General features: G+C 36.2%; 1 protein-coding gene across 4 annotated transcripts in view; it reads right to left on the reverse strand.

The window, feature by feature from the left end:
• Positions 1–17584, reverse strand: part of ZCCHC4 (zinc finger CCHC-type containing 4) — a 55356-nt gene extending 37772 nt beyond the window's left edge. For 2 of the 4 annotated variants that reach the window (XM_036994780.2, XM_036994779.2), the window contains exons 1-5: positions 17434–17584; positions 16545–16663; positions 15709–15791; positions 4427–4702; positions 3905–3985 (exon numbers count right to left, since the gene is read on the reverse strand). In XM_036994780.2, the coding sequence (XP_036850675.2) occupies positions 3905–3985; positions 4427–4702; positions 15709–15791; positions 16545–16663; positions 17434–17560 (686 nt within the window). In that variant the 5' untranslated portion in view covers positions 17561–17584. The remainder of the gene's footprint in view (positions 1–3904; positions 3986–4426; positions 4703–15708; positions 15792–16544; positions 16664–17433) is intronic. The other 2 variants (XM_036994781.2, XM_036994782.2) reach the window with 2 other exon arrangements.
• Between the last annotated feature and the right edge of the window lie 1164 nt (positions 17585–18748).

Below are 18748 nucleotides of genomic sequence, written 5' to 3' on the forward strand. Positions count from 1 at the left end.
TAAAGTTGTAGCGCTCCAAAATCTTACAACTACAGACTATCTACTGTTAAAAGAACATATGGGATGTGAACAGTTCCCAGGAATGGGTTGTTTTAATTTGTCTGATTTCTCTCAGACTGTTCAAGTACAGTTGGACAATATCCATCATATCATAGACAAATTTTCACAAATGCCTAGGGTGCCTAACTGGTTTTCTTGGCCTCACTGGAGATGGCTGGTAATTATAGATCTGCTTTGGTTATGTAACTGTATTCCTATTATGTTAATGTGTGTGTGCAATTTAGTTAGTAGTTTAAAACCTATACATGCTTAAGTTACTCTATAAGAAGATATGTCAAAGAAATAATCAATTCTCCCATGTTTTCTTCCATCTGCTACCTCTATAGTTTTTCTTCTTCCTTCCTAAGTACAACCCTTAAATAGAATTCGTGCCTCATATCGAATTTACCGAGTATCATAATTCCTCCAAGTGGTAAAGATACCTCAAGACAAATGCTGGGCATAGAAGCCACAGGGCATAAATCTGAAAAGAAGTAAAAAGCTAACCTTTTCAAACAATATGGCTTCTCTCTCACTTACCAACTTTACATCTCCCTGTATGGCCGCAGAAGATGACTGGTTAGCCAGAGACGGGTAAGGTTCCTCAAGGGAGGAACAACCTAAGACAGGCACAGTCACAGGGGGGCCATCAGGTGAGAAATTGGGGATCAACAGTGGTGAGGCTTAGAACCTCACCCCCGTTTTGAGAGAAATCTTCTGCATCCATGGATGTTTTAATGCCCTTGTCTAGCTTGGATTAACACATAGTCTACAGGCACACACCTGATCATCTACATTTGCTCTCTTACAACACTAAACTATGTTTTCTACCTTTATCTTAAATCTACCTACCACTTCAGCATTTTATTAAATATAAAAATAATAATAGTAATAAAGGGAGAAATGTGGGATCCACATATAAATCAAGTATAAAAATCAAACAAATATTCATATTTGACCAGATTGTTTATAGTTCATGATGCGTGATCAAAACCGAAAGTTTCTGTGATGAATGCCCTTGTACTGTTCACCATGTAAGAACTTATTCACTATGTAAGAATTTGTTCACCATGTAAGAACTTATTATGCTTCAGAAGATTGGAGACTGATGAGAATTAGGCTTGAGATGGATTAATGATTGTGCATTGAGCATTGACTCCCCTATACAGAATTTTATTGTTGTTAACAACCATTTGATCAATAAATATGAGAGATGCCCTCTCAAAAAAAAAAAAAAAAAGACAACACTACCATTTTCCTTGAAGTAGAAGTGCCAAAGGTAGGAATGTGAGTGCTGCTGACAATTGATAGCTATTGTCTTGAATTGTGGACATTTGATTTTTTTTTGTCTCTCCACCTCCCCCTTAACCCACAACTCCTTCAGTCACACACCTTTTTGCTATGGTGAACCCCCTCCAAGTGGTTGGTCAGGGGCTGGCCCGAGCACCCTATCTGCCAGGCCATGGAGATGGCTCAGGAATGGATGTCTGATGCCTGCCAAACTAGTCAGACTACTCCCTGAAGTTGTGCCGTGCAGCTCTGGGCAAAGACTGCCTCTTTCTACTGGACAGTTAAGCTGAGAATACATAAACTTAAAGCTGCTGCTGCCAAAATCCCTGGTAGTATGAGGAAGCTGTAGAAAAAACCAGCACACTGAGAACGACAGAATGAGAGATAGAGACAGAGCCCTAACAACATCATGGGAGGCCCAGGAACTGACCGGACGAAAACCTGCTATATCTTAGACTCCAAAATTGTGAGCCAAAACATTCTCTTTGACATAAACCAATTTCCAGGACTCCATCCTGACTAATCTTAGTGTCTTATTCTAAATATATGAATAACCTGGAAATCAGTTACTGACTCATCTGAAAACCTTTGTGGAACAAGGCAAGGGGATAGACACAGAAAGGGACAGATAGAAGGATGACAAGAGAGAAAGGGGCTAAAAAAGAAAGACACATCTACAAGTTCAAAAGCAAAGTTATTTCCAGAGAATGACTTAATTTTTGGAGCCAGACTGACTGGGCTTGAATCTTGACTTGGCCACTTACAAAATGACTTTAACCAAGTTATTTAACCTCCCTGAACCTCAGTTTACTCATCTGGAAAATGAGAATGATAATAGCATCTCCCTTATAGGGCTATTGTGAGGACTGCATGGGTTAGAACAGGCTTTGACACATGACAAGCATTCAATACCAATTATTATTATTGTTACTATACGAACCTAAAAGTTAAGCTTCTGCCTTTAACATAATACATAATAATTTAACAGTAATATTTTAGGACAGGAATGTGATATTTAAAAAAAGAAACTGACAAAAAAAAATTTTTTAATTAAAAAAATAAATGAAACTGACATATCCATGCCATACAATGTTATACAGCCATAAAAGGAATGAAGCACTGTTATATTCTATGACACGGATGAACCTTGAAAATATTATGTTAAGTGAAAGCAGCCACATACATATGTCACATACTGTATGATTCCATTTACATAAAACATCCAGATTAGACAAATCCACAGAGACAGAAAATAGATCAGTAGTTATCAGGGGAAGGAGGTATAGGGTTTTTTTGCAGCTGATAAAAATTAAGACAGTGGTGATGGCTGCAGAACAGTGAATATTCCCATAGCCACTGGCATATATACTTTAAAATGGTAAATTTCAAGTGAATTTTATCTTAATTACAAAAAGAGAGATTGAGTTTATCTTAAGAAGTCTGTATTATCACTTATGGAATTCCATTTCAGCAAAGATCTCTCATGTTAAGCAGATATTAGTAAACTGTGCTAGTACTATCAATAAAGGATGAGGGAGTTACAGGAAGTATGGGTTATTTCTGAGAAACACAGCTGTTTATATTAGACAAGCTAAAGCTGACTTGGAAATCTAAAGGAAAATAAATTATATAAGCTATACTTTTTGTTGTGACTTTTTACACTTTAAACATCTGTCTGTCTTGTTTTTAGGGAAAGAAAGCATAAATTTCAAAGATTCTCTCCAACAAATATTGGGATATTGGCCAAGAGCATCTACCAGATTAAATAAAAAGAAACACAGCACCTGATTCCTCCAATACATTCAGGAACAAGTAAAAGATACTAAGAATACAGTATCTTACAGGCTTATGACGGAATCCTGGAATTCAAACAATGAGAGAAACTAGGAAGAGTAATTCAAATTTACAGAGTCACAGGGAATGTGGATGGACATATTTGCCAACCTGCGTTATAAACCAAAAGTCTTATCTTCTGAATTACCACCAGGAGGGAGATGCAAGATATGGTCCTCTGTCCTTCTGTCTCCGTTTGTCCCAACTCATCAGATGTCATTTAATTCTGACCCTCTCCCACAGGCTTATCTATTTTTCTAACCCTCGGTTTGGGACCTGTCCAGTCCACAGGTAGCATTCCTTCACTTCAGGCTATGTCCAGTGAAAGACTTTATGAATATCATTTCAGAAAATATTTTAAAATAAATGTCTTATATCACTTAAAATAATGATGAAATAAAATCCTGGAGAAGTTCAGAATTATCTTTGAAAAATAAGTATATGAGAAGAAATTTCACTCAATACATTTCAAATTTAAATTATAAGCCAAAACAACTAGACACATTCATATACAAAATTTAGGAAGCACACTAGCAAAAAGAGAAATCTACTGCCTCCCTGTTTGAAATATGGAAGATTACACGCAGAGTTTATATAACTAAAAGGGGGACTTGTAACCAATTACTATTTCAAAATGTAAATTAAAGGATTATAGTAGGTAATAAACAAGTAATAAGAGGAAAATATTAAAAACAAACAGGAGATAATGAAGGAAAATAAATATTGCATTTTGTAAACCTACCGAAAATCAATATCCAACAAAAGGCTTTTAATGTTAGACATCTTGTCACCTGATGCTTTCAGCCTGATCAGCTCATGCAACCTAAAGCAATTAGTGAAAGCAAATTTAATTAGAAATTAAAAATGCCACAGATAATAGTGAATAAACCAAAAACCCATTAATGTTCTTCTGTTATTTCTAATATTTTGATGGAACAATGAAGAAAATCTGGCAGATGTAATCAAGGTTTCAATTTTGCAATTATTTTTAAAAAGGCAGAACTTATCTGAAACTTATTTAATTAATAATTTAAGACTCAAATCCAAAAGAATCCCCTATGGTATATCACAAATCTATAAAGATTTCTCTCAAACGGAATACAGATTGCAAACTCCTCAAAAGAGGGACCATGCTTTATACTTCCTTAGTATACTCAAAGCTTCATGCTATATCCTGGAACATAGTAAATAACTACTTGATAATATTTTCTTACAGTTTTAATAGCAGTGGTAAGAGAAGTTTTAAAAAAATCATGTAACATACCTTGGTGTTCCAACACACAGTACTCTTCTGAATCCAAGGTTAGAAAGTAGGTCTACCAAGAACTGACAGCTCCTATCAGCAAACAAATACTGAGCATTTGTCTTCTTGTTTTCCAATGGATAAAGGAGTTGACTGGGCCTTTTTAACTGGGTGATAGAAATATCACCCACTACCTGATGCTCATGATGCTTCTCCCAGTCATCTGGCAATAGCAACTGCTGACATCTTTGACAAAACCTTCTCTGAGACAAGGGCAGTTCAATCAACTTCAAGTACCTTGAAGACACAATAAAGCACAAAGGAATGCATTTTAAGTTTGTTTTAAAGACAACTTATTTTTGCTATTTTTAGTATGCAAAAACTATTATTACTTCCTAAAAAGTACTATGTAAAGAAGCAAAGAAGAAAAATCTGTGGACTGTGAGCTAGAATTTATGTCTGGCTGCATACCTACAAAGTAGAAAAGAATCAGCAATTTCATAAGAATAGAGATGCTCCAATTTAGTCACTGAATGAAGATCAATATCCATTTAAAATGTGAATATAATATATTACTCAAGCAACTTGGTAGTAATGGAGACTACTATCACATTTAAATTGACAAATCCATGTATTCTAACTTTGAAGTGTTAAACGGCCTGGCTCAGTGTGACAGTCATTTTAAAATGAGAAATTAATATCATTCTTCAATTTCTTATGGCACACTTAGCAAGAAAAACTACTTCCTAAAAGAAAAAATGTTCCTGTGAAGTTCCTCTATTCTTAACAGTGCCAATAGAGGCAGTTCTGAAAAGCTCATCCCCAAAACAGCAAGACAATATTCAAAAACCTTTAAACAATCTATACTTGGGTACCCCATCTATCTCTTTCAAGTCATCCCTGTATCTGATTTCAAAATAATTGCTTTGGAGTTTTGTTTCTTTTTTCATTTTATTAGAGATGATTAAAGAGAAGAAATAATTATAGTTAGTATGTTTTAAAACCTGATTTTGTGTTTGTGATACCAGCTTTAAAATCAGAGTAAGAAAATAAAAAACAGTTAAGATTATTGAGGCTCATAGAATGTAGGAAATGTCTAGATCCAGGCATTTCAAATACTTCACTAAATGATTTTCACAGTTTGAGAAGAGTCATGTGGTTTCAACTGAACTAAACTCTGGAACCGCATTGTAAAAATTGTGAACTTAGCAAAGAATCAAAGTGGGTTTTAAAACTTTTTATATCTAAGCACAGTTTCATTTCAAAGCACCCAAGGCACTGACAAATAGGTATTTTGAATGACTATAGCAAGAAATAAGCTTATTGTGCCAGTAATTTAAATGTTTCTTTTGATAACCATTTCTTTGGATGGTCTTATCTGTGACTGGAAAGAAAAAGAGTGATATTAAAGAAACTTTTATAGTAATTCAAAGTAAAAAGGTCAGCAGAAAGAAGGGCCCCTAAGACATCAAATCCAAGCAGAAAGAACCAGTATACTTTTCAGCAACATAGACACTAAATTTACCACCGTTACCTTTTATTATTAAATGCTAAGTGTTGGAGACTCCCACATCCAGCCATTATAGAGAAAGCATTTACCATGCTGGCCCTCAAAAAACTTTTTAAATAGACAAAATATGTGAAACCACAGTTTAGACATTGGACAATGAACAATCCAAACAGTGAATGGTAAGAGAAGGGACCAGATGAGTGAGTGGGACAACTGCCCAGCTTACTGCCTGTGGGGAGCTGGCAGCACAGGGCCAGAGAGCCCAAATGGAGCTCACTGTGTTGGTGATATAGAGTGGAGAATTCATGGGGGCTAGGGTGGCTAGAATTCACAAGGCAGAGGAATGGAGAATGTATGTGGAGTACAGAGAACAGAAAATGGGGACACTCAGAGAGAGAGTGCTCCATAATTTGCTGATTCCCCTCAAGTCTTTAGCTGAGTACCTATCAGCACAGGTGTGTGAAGAAAGTACCAGAGGAAAGGAGAGAGCCATGAGAGGGAGCAGGTGCAACAATCACTGGATACACAAACAGGGTACCAACTGTGAGAAGTCTCACAGAACACAAGCATTAGGTGGAGTGCTCAGAGGGTCCTGCCTAGGGCTGAGAGAAATTAGCTCTACCCCAGAGGCTGCTCTAGTCTCACCAAAAATCTTAAGATATGCCTTCAAAAGCAAAAGAACAACAAATCTTTTCTGCAAAAAATCAGACAGCAAATATTTGGAGCTTGGCAGGCCATCTGGTCTCTCTGTCACAACTACTCCATCATAGTAGCACAAAAGCAACCAAGAACCACATGTAAACAGGCATGGCCAGATTCAGACTGGAGGCAGAAGTTTGCCAAATCCTGCTCAAGAGTATCAAGTCACTTAACTGACCCAGAACACAGCTTGAATATATGTAAAGAGATAAAAAATATCCAGTATACAAGGTAAAACTGACCCTACTAGCATTGAATCAAATATTACCAGGTATGCAAACAAACAGGAAAATAGGACCCATGATAGGGGAGGAAAAAATATTCGACCCCACTCAGAAATGACAGTGATACAATCAGTAGACAAAGACACTAAGGATATTTATTATAACTGTATTTCACATGTTCAAGATGGTAGAGAAAAGAATGAGCTTGCTAAGTAAAAACATGGAAGATACTAAAAAGACCCAAATCAAACCTATGAAAGTTTTTTTAAACTGAGACAAGAAAAAGAAATAAAAGGCATAGACAGATTGGAAAGGAAACATTAAAACTCATTTATTCTCAGACAATATGATCATGTAAGTAGAAAGTCCTGAGGAATCTTCAAAATTGCTGCTGGAACTACTAAGTAAGCTTATCAAGATTTCAGGATAAAAGATTAATACACAAAATCAACTGTATTGTTACAGATTATTATAGCTCTGGCTTATACCTGAGCACATGATCAATCTTAATATCACACAAAGTAAACAACCAGATACTATCTATCTTTTGGCGTGATATAAAAGGAAATACTCCCACCACTTACAAAAAAGTTTTGTCCCCCAAAATTCAACTTGAGTCTTATGACGCTTATGCTTTACAAGAAATACGGGAAACATAAAAAGTGTCAAAAACATTCCAGGATACAATCAACCAGATTCAGAATGTGGAAAATTCCATAGGACAAACGACTCTATTTTTTTAACAAACAAAAGATTAAAGATATCAAACAACTGCAATGTGTCAACTTTGGATCTGATTTGAACAAACCAATTAGAAAATGGCATTATGAGCTATCAGAGAATACTAAATATGAATACTAAATGCATGTCACATAATACTAAGTAATTGTTCATTTTTTAGGTATCTTAAGTATTGTGATTATGTTTTTTTTAAAAAGGCCTTATCTCTTGAGATAAACAGAGAAGTATTTATGGATACAATTATATAGTGTCTAGACTGGAGGTCAGGGTAAAGGTACAGGTGAAATAAAATTAGCCACATACTGCTGATTGATAAAGCTAGGTGGGGGTGGAGGAGGTTCTTTATACTGCTCTTTGCTTTTGTGTATGCTGGAAATTTTCCATCATAAAAGGTTTTAAAAAGTGTTTTCAAGAAAAGGCAGTAGGCAAACCAAAAGAAAATAGGCAAAGATGACTCCAGAAAATAACAAAGCAAGAACTGGGCTGTACTCAGCCCTAAATCATGAGAGGTTTCGTTTTTCATTCTTTGGCAATGGAAACACATCTGAGGAATTTCTCAAAACTGGAGAACATGAGTTTCCAGATTGAAAAGACTGACCTAATACCCAGCAAAATGACATATAACAGACTCACATCAAGATAAATCATCATGAAATATCACATCCCTAGAAATAAACAGATTCTTAAAAAAATGATAGAGGGATCAAACAGGTCACAAGTCACATATAAAAAGTTCAGGAATGAACTTCTTGAACTTCTCAACAGTCAGAATGAAGACGAAAGGAAATGGAACACTGCTTTCCAAACTGTGAGGTCAAAAAATGTTTCCACCTGAAATTCTATCATCTGTATAGGTATCAGTCAAGTATCAGCATAGATAAAGATATTTTTCAGAAATACAGGATCTTAAAATATTGACTTCCTTTTAAGCACTCAGGAAAAAGATCAAGTCAGCTGTTGGGTGGCAAAAATCAGGCTGGCCCCAGACTTAAACAATACCATATTCAGCTCCAGAACAGTGCTCCTCAAAGGGCGGCCGTGCCCTGGAGCTGGCCGCCAACTGCTACCCGCTCCTGATGAGACAAAGACAGACATCAAGAGCAGACGTTTAGAAACTTTTATACCAATGAGAGCACTTTTATATCTGTTCAATCTAGTAATTAAAAAATGTGGATTTATACTGTGCATGTCTTCTCTTTTTTCCTTCTCTAGTAATTTATTTTTATTATACTAACAAAAGTATCAGATCATAGTGGATTGGAAATAAAAGCATAATCATAAAATAAGCGAACAAAGACAGATCCTTTAACACAGATCATTTAAGAAGTACAGCTCTAGAGAACACGAAGTGATCCTGCAGTCCCCAAAGAAAATGTGTTACCTTAATCAGTTTAGAGTTGGCTACAGTACCATTCAAGAAAGGAGGTTAACAAATATTTTTGGACTTGAAAGAACTCAGATTATATAGTTACATAATCTGGGTCCTTATTGTAGAACCTGACAGATGGGTGACAGGAAGAAAGGGCCACCATTCCAGACTGCAGCATTTCTGAAAACCCTGGGGCAGATTCTCTAAGAAGATGAAACTGATAGATTATGCTACATCTGAATGTTCTGAATGGATTCAGACAACTGATAAGAGAGTTTGCAGTTGAATCAATGATAAGCACATAAATAAGCAAATAACAGCTACAACAACATAAAAACAAAGATTGTTGTTAACTCCAAGGAAAATAAAAAGCTGTGTAGGAAAAAACTTGAGATTTATTACATGGCTCACCTATAAGCAGCAGTTCTATGGTTATAACAATGCAAACACTAAATTTTAAATCTAACCAAAATTATGATATAACCATATAAGAATGCGGTATGAGTTACAGCGGCAGGGTGGGGGCTGGGGGGGAGGGCAGAGCGAGGAGGAAAAGGAAGATAAATCCTCATCTTCCATATACAATAAATAGAAAATTCTGAAACTTAAAAAATCAAGAAATAGCAATAGAAGCATGTTTTATATTTCACAGATAGGAAGGCAAATTCTAAAAGAATTAGAAGCACTGACTGTAGTTGCTTCTGGGAAGGCGAAAATGCACAAATGCATGTGTGGAGACAAGACTGTTGTTCTTTGTGAAACCTCACAGAACTACTGGATTCTATTGGCACATAGAGATTACTTTATTGAAATTTAGTTCATGTACCATACAATTACCCTTTTAAAGTATACAATTCAGTAGCTTTTAGAACACTCATGAAGTTGTGCAACCATTGCCACAGTCTAGGTACATTTTCATCACCCCAGAAAGAAGCTTCATGTTCACCAGCAGTCACTCCTCAGCCCACCCCTACCCCCAGCCTCTAGCCTCCAACGATCTGCTTTCTGTCATAACAGATTTGCCTATTCTGGACATTTCAGATAAATGGAATCACATAACAGACAATAGCCACATAGGAGTTTTGACTGAAAGTTTTTCATTACTAGAAGACTTACATTTAAAAAATAAAAACTGCTAAAGGATGAATTTCAGCCAAAGAGAAGATGAATGAAGAAACTATACCAATGGACTATCAGAACTGACTCTACTGAACCACAGAATGAAAACAGAAATAAATATGGATATTATAGTTATAGTATAAAATGTAAATAATATAAATCCAAATGAAAGTCATAGGGAGAAGGGAAGAGAAAGTTGGACTAATGTAATTATACTATTTCCTCATGTTTTAGAGCCACAGATCAAAAGATAAAATTTAAAACTAAAAAAAAAAACACTTGATTGCTCAATCAAGTAGAAGAGCTGTAAGCAATATTTAAAGGCATAAAGGTTAACCTTAAAAAATAAATAATCAACTAAAACTGGTCAGTGATTACAGAGAAAGAGGAAGAAGAGATGTACTAGTTTCATCCTTTTTCACTTTTAGATAGATGAAGACCATCTTAAAAAAAAAAAGATTCAATACAGTATAAAAAGCTAGAAAAGGCAAAACCATTAAAACATAAAAAGAACCACACATTTAAAAAGGAAAGCAAAGAAAACACAGACCATATAGTTAAAAGAGACAAAAAGAAACAATAAAAATAGAAAACATAAAATAATACAGCAAAACTTAAGACCAAGCATACCTTCTATACCCACTATGACAATGCTAAATCCACCCATTAAAAGAAAGCCTGCTGGACTGGACCACAGAACAAACATATTTTTTTACATTTTAGCATCTAAGATATTGAGAAGTAATTTATGATGGCCATCAGCCAGAGGGAGCCCATGATGTAGCTGGGACTTCCCATCCATTTGCAAACGCAGTCCCAGGCCTCCATGCCATCATCACCTCAACCTAGTACTGTGCACTGCTGGGACCACAGACAGTGTCACTGTCATCGCCCTGTGAGTCAGTCCCAGAACACAAAGTTATTGCATGTGCAGTCAGGCACCCAAACAGAGCAACAGAGTGTATGTTTGATATTAGAGAAGCAAATACCCATCCTTGAGAGAGTGATAACAATCAAGGGCTTTACAGGAAAAGAACGAAGATTATCAAGTAGATAAAATTGTTACTTTAATCAGGTTCTGTTACTCAAGTATTGCAGACCAACACAGGTTTGTACAATACATTTGAACTACAAGGGTCCACTTACATGAAGATTTTTTCAATAAATACTGGACAGTATTGTGAATGTACTTTCTCTTATGATTTCCTTAACATTTTCTTTTTTCTAGCTCATCTTGTGAGAATCCAGTATGTAATACATGTAACATATAAAATATGTTAATCAACTATTTATATATCAGTAAGGTTTCCAGTCAACAGTAGGCTATTAGTAAGTGTTTGTGGAGTCAAAAGTTGCATGCAGATTTTCACTGCCTGGGGGTCAGTGTCTCTAACCCCTGCATTGTTCAAGAGTCAGCTGTACAGTCAAAAGGACAGCCCATCACACACCAAGCAATGCCAGCTGAAGACAGGAAAAGCTAATCATCAGAAGCAATATCATTAGAAGAGATGCAACAAAGTTCAAAGCACTGAGGGGTTAGTATGACAATCCATTCACTACATAGGACTATCTTAAGTCACTTAAAGACATTAATTTATTTTTAAAAGAAGAAAATGAAAACTGTTAAATAAACCTCCACTCATGTATCTTTGTGCCTTGTCAAAACTGTCCCACAGAAAGCTTTACTGCTAGTTCATTAACCTTTTCTTGACAAAAGATATAACTGAGATCTTGTGCGTTCTTTCTTTCCATCCAAAAATCACATCATAAACATTCAGCTGTATTATATAACACTCAGACACAAGGTTTTGGATTACTTTTGGAGTAAACACAAAAAATACGAAGAACTAAGGATTACTCAGCATTTCCTCCTTATTCATACTTACTACACATACCCAGGGGGAGAAGATATTCATTCCACTGTATGGCTCAGCATGATTCACAAATTGCAGACTAGCATTTTGAAATGTCATTTTTATTGATCTCTGTTTGATGTTCCACTTGCCTTTTCTGGAGTAGACAAATTATATTTATGGCATTTCCCTAATAGCAGACCTTGAAAAATCTGAGTTTAAATGAGCTCTGAAAAAGCAATGACTTAATGAAATATCAACCAAACAAAACTATCTGGATGCGCATAAATTGATGCTGATGTTAGCATTGAAATATATGTTCCCTAAGACTTCACAGGTCATAATAAAGGTGCCCACATATTATATAATACAACTACATTTCTGGGCATAACAGGCAGCTAAAAACTATAAGGAAAGTCAAATCTCAGGCACAAAATGTAAATCTGTCAAATGAACACATATGAAATACAAAGCATGGTTCAGAGTGAGATTAGAAAAATGAGTATCAAATCCTATTCTGCAAAACCTAGATATCTACGCACTTCCTGTTACATAAGATCAAATAACAAAGGTCAATTAATCTTGCTAGTTACCATCATTCCTAACAATTTCAGAAATAAATTAGCCAAAGAAAAGCTTTGTCACTCCACAGTAACTGATGAAAATTTGCTTACAGAATAGGAAAAACATTTAAATACATTTTAATACTTTCAAATGTAGCATAAATTACAAAACAAAATTACAATGTCAAGTAATAATACATCATCTTTAGGCCCATTTACACCCAAGAATGAACTGCTAGTCTCAAGATAAAGACACATTAAGAGAAGAGGTAAGTAATAATACAGAATAGGTATTTAGTAAACCTTTGATTTTAAAAAGCCAAAATTTTAAATTTTCAGAGGAATGACTGATTTCAAATGTTTTACTCTACAGAAAGCATACAAGAAAGCATAAGAGCATCAATTACAAAGTGATGCAGTGAAATCAATAATACATTTCAAAAAGCTTAAACCTCTACTTATCCTCCAAAACGTGTTCAAGTACCATGTCCTTAAACTGTATCAATAAGCTACAGCACAAGTTAGCTGTAATGTTTCTGAAGTTCCTGAGCACTCCATCTTTTCTATGAATGCTGCTGACACCTAACACATTCTTCTTTGCACTGTATAAACTTTGACTGTATCTCAACTCTATTACTAACATCTTAAGTTATTTTTGAGCCCTCAACAAAGAATGAAAAACAGGATGGACGGATGTTGGATGGAGGCTTGGGCAACAAAATCCAAGGTTATGGGTCACAGACGATTTAGGGTGTTGAAAATTATTTTATTAAGGCATTCTCAGCACTAGATAAGAGATGAAAGTATGGCCCCCGGGAAACAACCTTTTGAAAATTCTTCAATACTTCATATTTTAGCCAATGTTTTCATATTCTAATTAACTTGAAATTCAAATTTCAAAAATTCTTTTTTTTATCAAAAAACCATACTCACAGTAAAAAGACAAGAATGGTGGTTTAGCTCCAGACTAAAATTTAATTATGCAAGGAAACAAGACTACCTAGATTTTCTTACAGGGTTTGAGTGAATCACCAATATCCTTATGACATAATACCCTACATCAATAACACAAAAAACATGCTTAACAGATAAAAATATTTGATATATACATTATGACAATAACCTCGAAAAACAAACAAATCTTGGCAAAGGAAAAATCCCAGGAGAAGCTACTACAAAATGACCAAAGTACTGGGTTCAAAGGGAGAAACCACAGATGATGCTTTTCTACTTTCTATTTTCTGCATCTTTGATAATTTATTTTATCTCACTGTGTATGTAACCCTTATGTTTTATCTCCCTATATCTCCTTAAATTAAATCATTACACATCATATATTAATTACATCTGCTTTTATGTTTAAAAATAATATTTTAGAATCAGAGAGACATAAGTCTGACTCACAGCTAAGTCATTCAAGTAGTAAGAACTTAATGAAGTTATTCAACTTCCACAAGCCTCAATTTTCACATACAAGTGAACTACTTCTGCAGGATTACATATCTCAGGTACCTGTTGTAATGTTGCAACACACCTAGCACAGTGCCTGGCTCACAGTAGTGCTCAATTTACATTAATTCCCTTTTCAACACTTTTTGTTGTTGATTCGATTCCCATATAGTAGGTAGATATCATGGATTAAGGACTTTGGTTAAAGGGCAATCAAGCTATCTTAAGAAACCCCCCCCTCATCAAAGGACTTTAAAATCTACTGAGAAATCAAGAAATAGATTTTTAATAGAGCCCAGTACTCCTTTCCAGTAGCATGGATAAGACCTCAAAATCCTTCTGAACACAGCAGCCCAGGTAGCAAGAAGCAATTGGCTTGAGAGTGAAAAACTGTCATCAGCAACCCAGACCACGAGACTCTTAAAGGAGCCTAGCACATACAGCACTAGGTCTATGACCCAGGAAAGGGGGTCTTTTCACAGGTTTGCCTAACAACTATGACTCCATTCCCATTTACCCAATAAAACATCTTAACAAGGCAGATTTTAAAAAGCGTTTGGGTTCTTTAAGTACTTAAAAAAAACAAAACACTACAGTAAATCTCTGTAACACTGGATTTAACAATGGATTCTTGGCTATTATCACCAAAAGTACAAGCAACAAAAGAAAAAAATTTGTAAGTTGGACTTCATCAAATTTAAAAACTCTTGTGCATCAAAGAAGTGAAAAGATAATCTGCAAAATGGGAGAAAATATTTGCAAATTATACATCTGATAAGAGTATAACATCTAGAAGATTCAAAGAACTCTGGCAACTCAGCAACAAAAAGACAAAACAATTCTATCAAAAATGGACAAAGAATTTAGATATTTTTCCTAAGAATATATATATATACCAATGGCCAATAAGCACATGCAAAATAGTTAACATCATTAGTAATTAGGGAAATAAAAATCAACAATGGCATACTACTTTACAACTATTAAGATGGCCATAGTCAAAAAAAAAACAAAACAGAAAATAGTAAGTAGATATGGAGAAACAAGGATACAGAGAAACTAGAACACTTGTACACTGCTCGTGGTAATGTAAAATGGTACAGCCACTGTGGAAAATGATTTGGTGGTTCCTCAAAACACTAAACATAGAATTACCATATGATCCAGTAATTTCACTCCTAAGTTTATACCCAAAAGAATTGAAAACAGGGAGACTCAGATATTTGCATGTCAATGTTCACTGCAGCATTATTCACAATAGGCAAAAGATGGAAATAACCCAAAAGCCCATTGATGGATGAATGGATAAACAAAATGTGGTGTATACACATAATGAATATTACTCGGCCATAAAAAGAATGAAGTTCTGACACATGCTACCACATGGATGAGCCTTGAAGACATTACACTAGGTGGAGTAAGCCAGACACAAAAGGATAAATACTGTATGACTCCACTTATATAAGATACTCGAATAGTAAAACCTAAAGAGACAGAAAGTATAATAGAAGCTATGAGGATCTGGGAGGAGGCAGAATAGGTAGAATGGTGACAGAGTTTCTGTTTGGGGTGATGAAAAGTTTTGGAACTATTTAGTGGTGATAACTGCATAGCATTGTGTATGGATTTAATGCCACTGAATAATGCACTTAAAATTATTTAAATGGAAATTTTATGTTATATATGTATTTTACCACAACAAAATTTTTAAAAAGTAAGTGAAAGTAGATTAAAAAGCACAGGGAAAAATAAATTAATAAATAAATCAAACAGCACCTTTCCACGCACTGCATTCGGGATAGAGGAGGCTGACATCGTTGGTTATGAGCTTCTCGGGCAGCAAGTCTAGCTTCTGATAACTGAAAGAATAAACAACCCATTAATAAACGATCAGCCTTGATATCACCCTAGAAAAACTGGTATCACATTCCGACAGCAAAATGCCAGAAATTCAAGAAGCTCAATGTTGAAAACAAGCAGTCATTTCGGGGGAAAAGAAAACAAATTAAACTGGGAAAATTCTTGAGCATTTTGGAGCAACACCCAACATTTTAAAGCAGAGATTACTTCACACATGGTGACTTTAACAGGTTGGCAAAAGAGTTGTAATCCAAGACTGTTTTCCAATACACCTACCAAAGCTGAAAATGTTCGTCAAAACATTCAGAAACTTTAACAGGAGCTGAGTCTAAAGGGATATCGAGCTCAAAACTATACTCTAAGTGGTTTTCTTGGTCATATGGTAGCTGTATAAAGGATGCTCAATGCAAACGTTTTTAAAAAGTGTTTTCTAAAACACTTTCTGGAAGGATCATGATCTAGATTCTTTAGGGAGAAATCTCTATTTGCAAATGAAGAATCAGCCCCCCAATACTAACACCTCACTGAATCTTAAAGGGAAGTGTGAGACAGTAGTTTAAGACATCAATAATCAAAGTAAGTTTAGATTAAGTATAAACTCCAGTCTTTCCAATCAAAACTATAGTATCTTCATCTATCTTACGAGATTTATCTAATATAATGCTCAAACTGCATACATTTTTATTGGTTTAGACATTCTCAATGAAAGTGTCATATCCATCAAAAAAAAAAAGTCCATGAAGTTGATATACCTTTTCATCTTCCCATTGAAAAAAATTACAGTCTTTTCTATCTCTACAGGCTGAGCAGGCATAAAACCTCCGTGTTTCTTCTTTCCCTTGGCTCACCTTTACAAACAGAAGAGTGGGTCCTAGTTCCAGAATACAAAAAACATGTCAAACAATAGTTGTATGCATCAAGTTCTTAGTTTTCTTAAATAAAACTTGATCTTCCGCAATTTGTCACAATTAAATCCACCACTCTCCAATAGCTTTTTTTCTCAGTCACAACATTAAGGCACTAACTAAAGAAATAATTTCTGAAAATTAGTCCCCAGAAAGAAAATGCTACTGTCAGTATAGCTGCTACTACAAGGTGAATGACCTGGAACCTGAGACTAAAGCAATGGAAGGCGTCCAGAGAACTCAGCGTTTTGCCACCTCCCGCTCAGTTACCTTTCAGTAAAAATCTGAACTTTTGATTTGGAGTTTGACACACCCTTTCTCTGCAAGTTAGAGAAAAACTGGGTCTGGTTTCCAAGCAACAATTCATTCCATTGTTCTTCCTAACTTTTTAAATTGAAAAGATGGCAAATTAACCAATGAAATCCCCAAGTACTTGGCAATGGAATTAGCAAATAACATGCATCCCCTTTGCCTAGACTTTGCTTCTTAAAAAAAAAAAAAAAAAAAAGCCTCTTAAAAGAGAAACGTAACAGCCGTGAAGCCAAAACCACAAGAGTGGGGACTTTCTCTGACGGCTACGTAAATTGGAAAACACGTCCGAGGCAGAGGCGTTTCCTAGGCATCCCACACGGTGGCGGGGAGAGGACTAATCCAAGAGCGCTAGAAGCCACGGCACACCGTAGAGCTAACTAACACACGCCCCCTGGGGCCAGGCTGAGCCCGGACGCGGACGCACCGTGAGGGCACAGCGGGGCGGGTGTGGCAGGCTCAGAGGGAAGTACCACCTCCACTCCCGAGCTCCCCTGACGACCCGAGAGCACCTCAGCCTCCATGGATGCAAGTCTGTCCCTGGAGGCCGCCATCTTCCTGCCGCCGTCCCGAAAGCCTCAGTCCGAACCAAGGAGGCTGAGAAAGAGTGCCGCCACAGCCCACAGTTGCTCACAGCGCCCCCTAAAGCCTCGGAGGAGGTATAGCCGCCCAGGAAGAGGCCACGCCCCCCAAACGTACTCTCCCTGCTACCCAGGACCAGCCCCTAAGAGTTCCGGCAGGTGGCGTGTGGCTGGGAGAGGTGCGAGGTAGAGGACGGCAGAGGTGGGGACAATCGCAGGCAATTTGTTAGACCTATGCAATAAGCTCACCTATTTTCTGCCTCATCCTCAGCACTCACCTCCCCCCTACTTAGCTTACAGCCAGGAGATGAAATGACTGGAGCAAAAATTTGGTCGGGATGGAAATCCAAAGGCCAAAACACCACCAACAGCTGTCAATGGAAACAGCTGCAGCAACTGAGCTTGGTGGAACCACCTCTTTTTTATTCAGTCAGTCACAAAGTTATCTACCTATTGGACAACGTTTATAGTTGCACATCATATTTGCATGCCATTAACATTTATACGTCAGAGTGAGAAATAAAACTGCCCCTATTTGTATGACACGATTATCTACAGAGAAAAATCCCCAGGAATGTACAAAAATAACCCCAGTTAAACTGAGCTGAGCAAGGTTGCAAGGTACTTGACAAACATATGAAAATCAATTATAGTACTATTTACTGGCAATGATGACCAGAACACCCAAATGAAAATTAGAATACCACTTACAACTGCTCACATAAATGAAATACTTAGGTGTAAATTTAACAACACACGTACAGGACTTGCATACTGAAAACTACAAAATGCTGATAAAGAAAAGGATAAATGCAGAGACATATTCAGCATAGTAAAGATGTCAGTTCTTCCCAGGTTTAGCACAATTTCTATCAAAAGCTCAGCCAGAGTTTTATAGATAGAAACAATATTGTTCGGAAATTTATAGGAAAGGCATGGGAACCAGAAAGGCTAAAATAACTTTGAAAAATAATAAAATGGGAGGAATCAATCTATCCAAGTCCAAGACATGCTATAGCTGCAGTAGACACACATGCATATACAGCTATAGATGAAATAGTCAAATGTCTCCGTATAGCATTTAAAGAATTGGTTGCACACATACTTATTTAACATTACATATTTATTACTGTAGTAAATCAATTTAGAAATATTGCTCTT

The sequence above is a fragment of the Manis javanica genome, chromosome 5 (genome assembly GCF_040802235.1).
Source record: "Manis javanica isolate MJ-LG chromosome 5, MJ_LKY, whole genome shotgun sequence".
NCBI classification, from domain to species: Eukaryota; Metazoa; Chordata; class Mammalia; order Pholidota; family Manidae; genus Manis; species Manis javanica.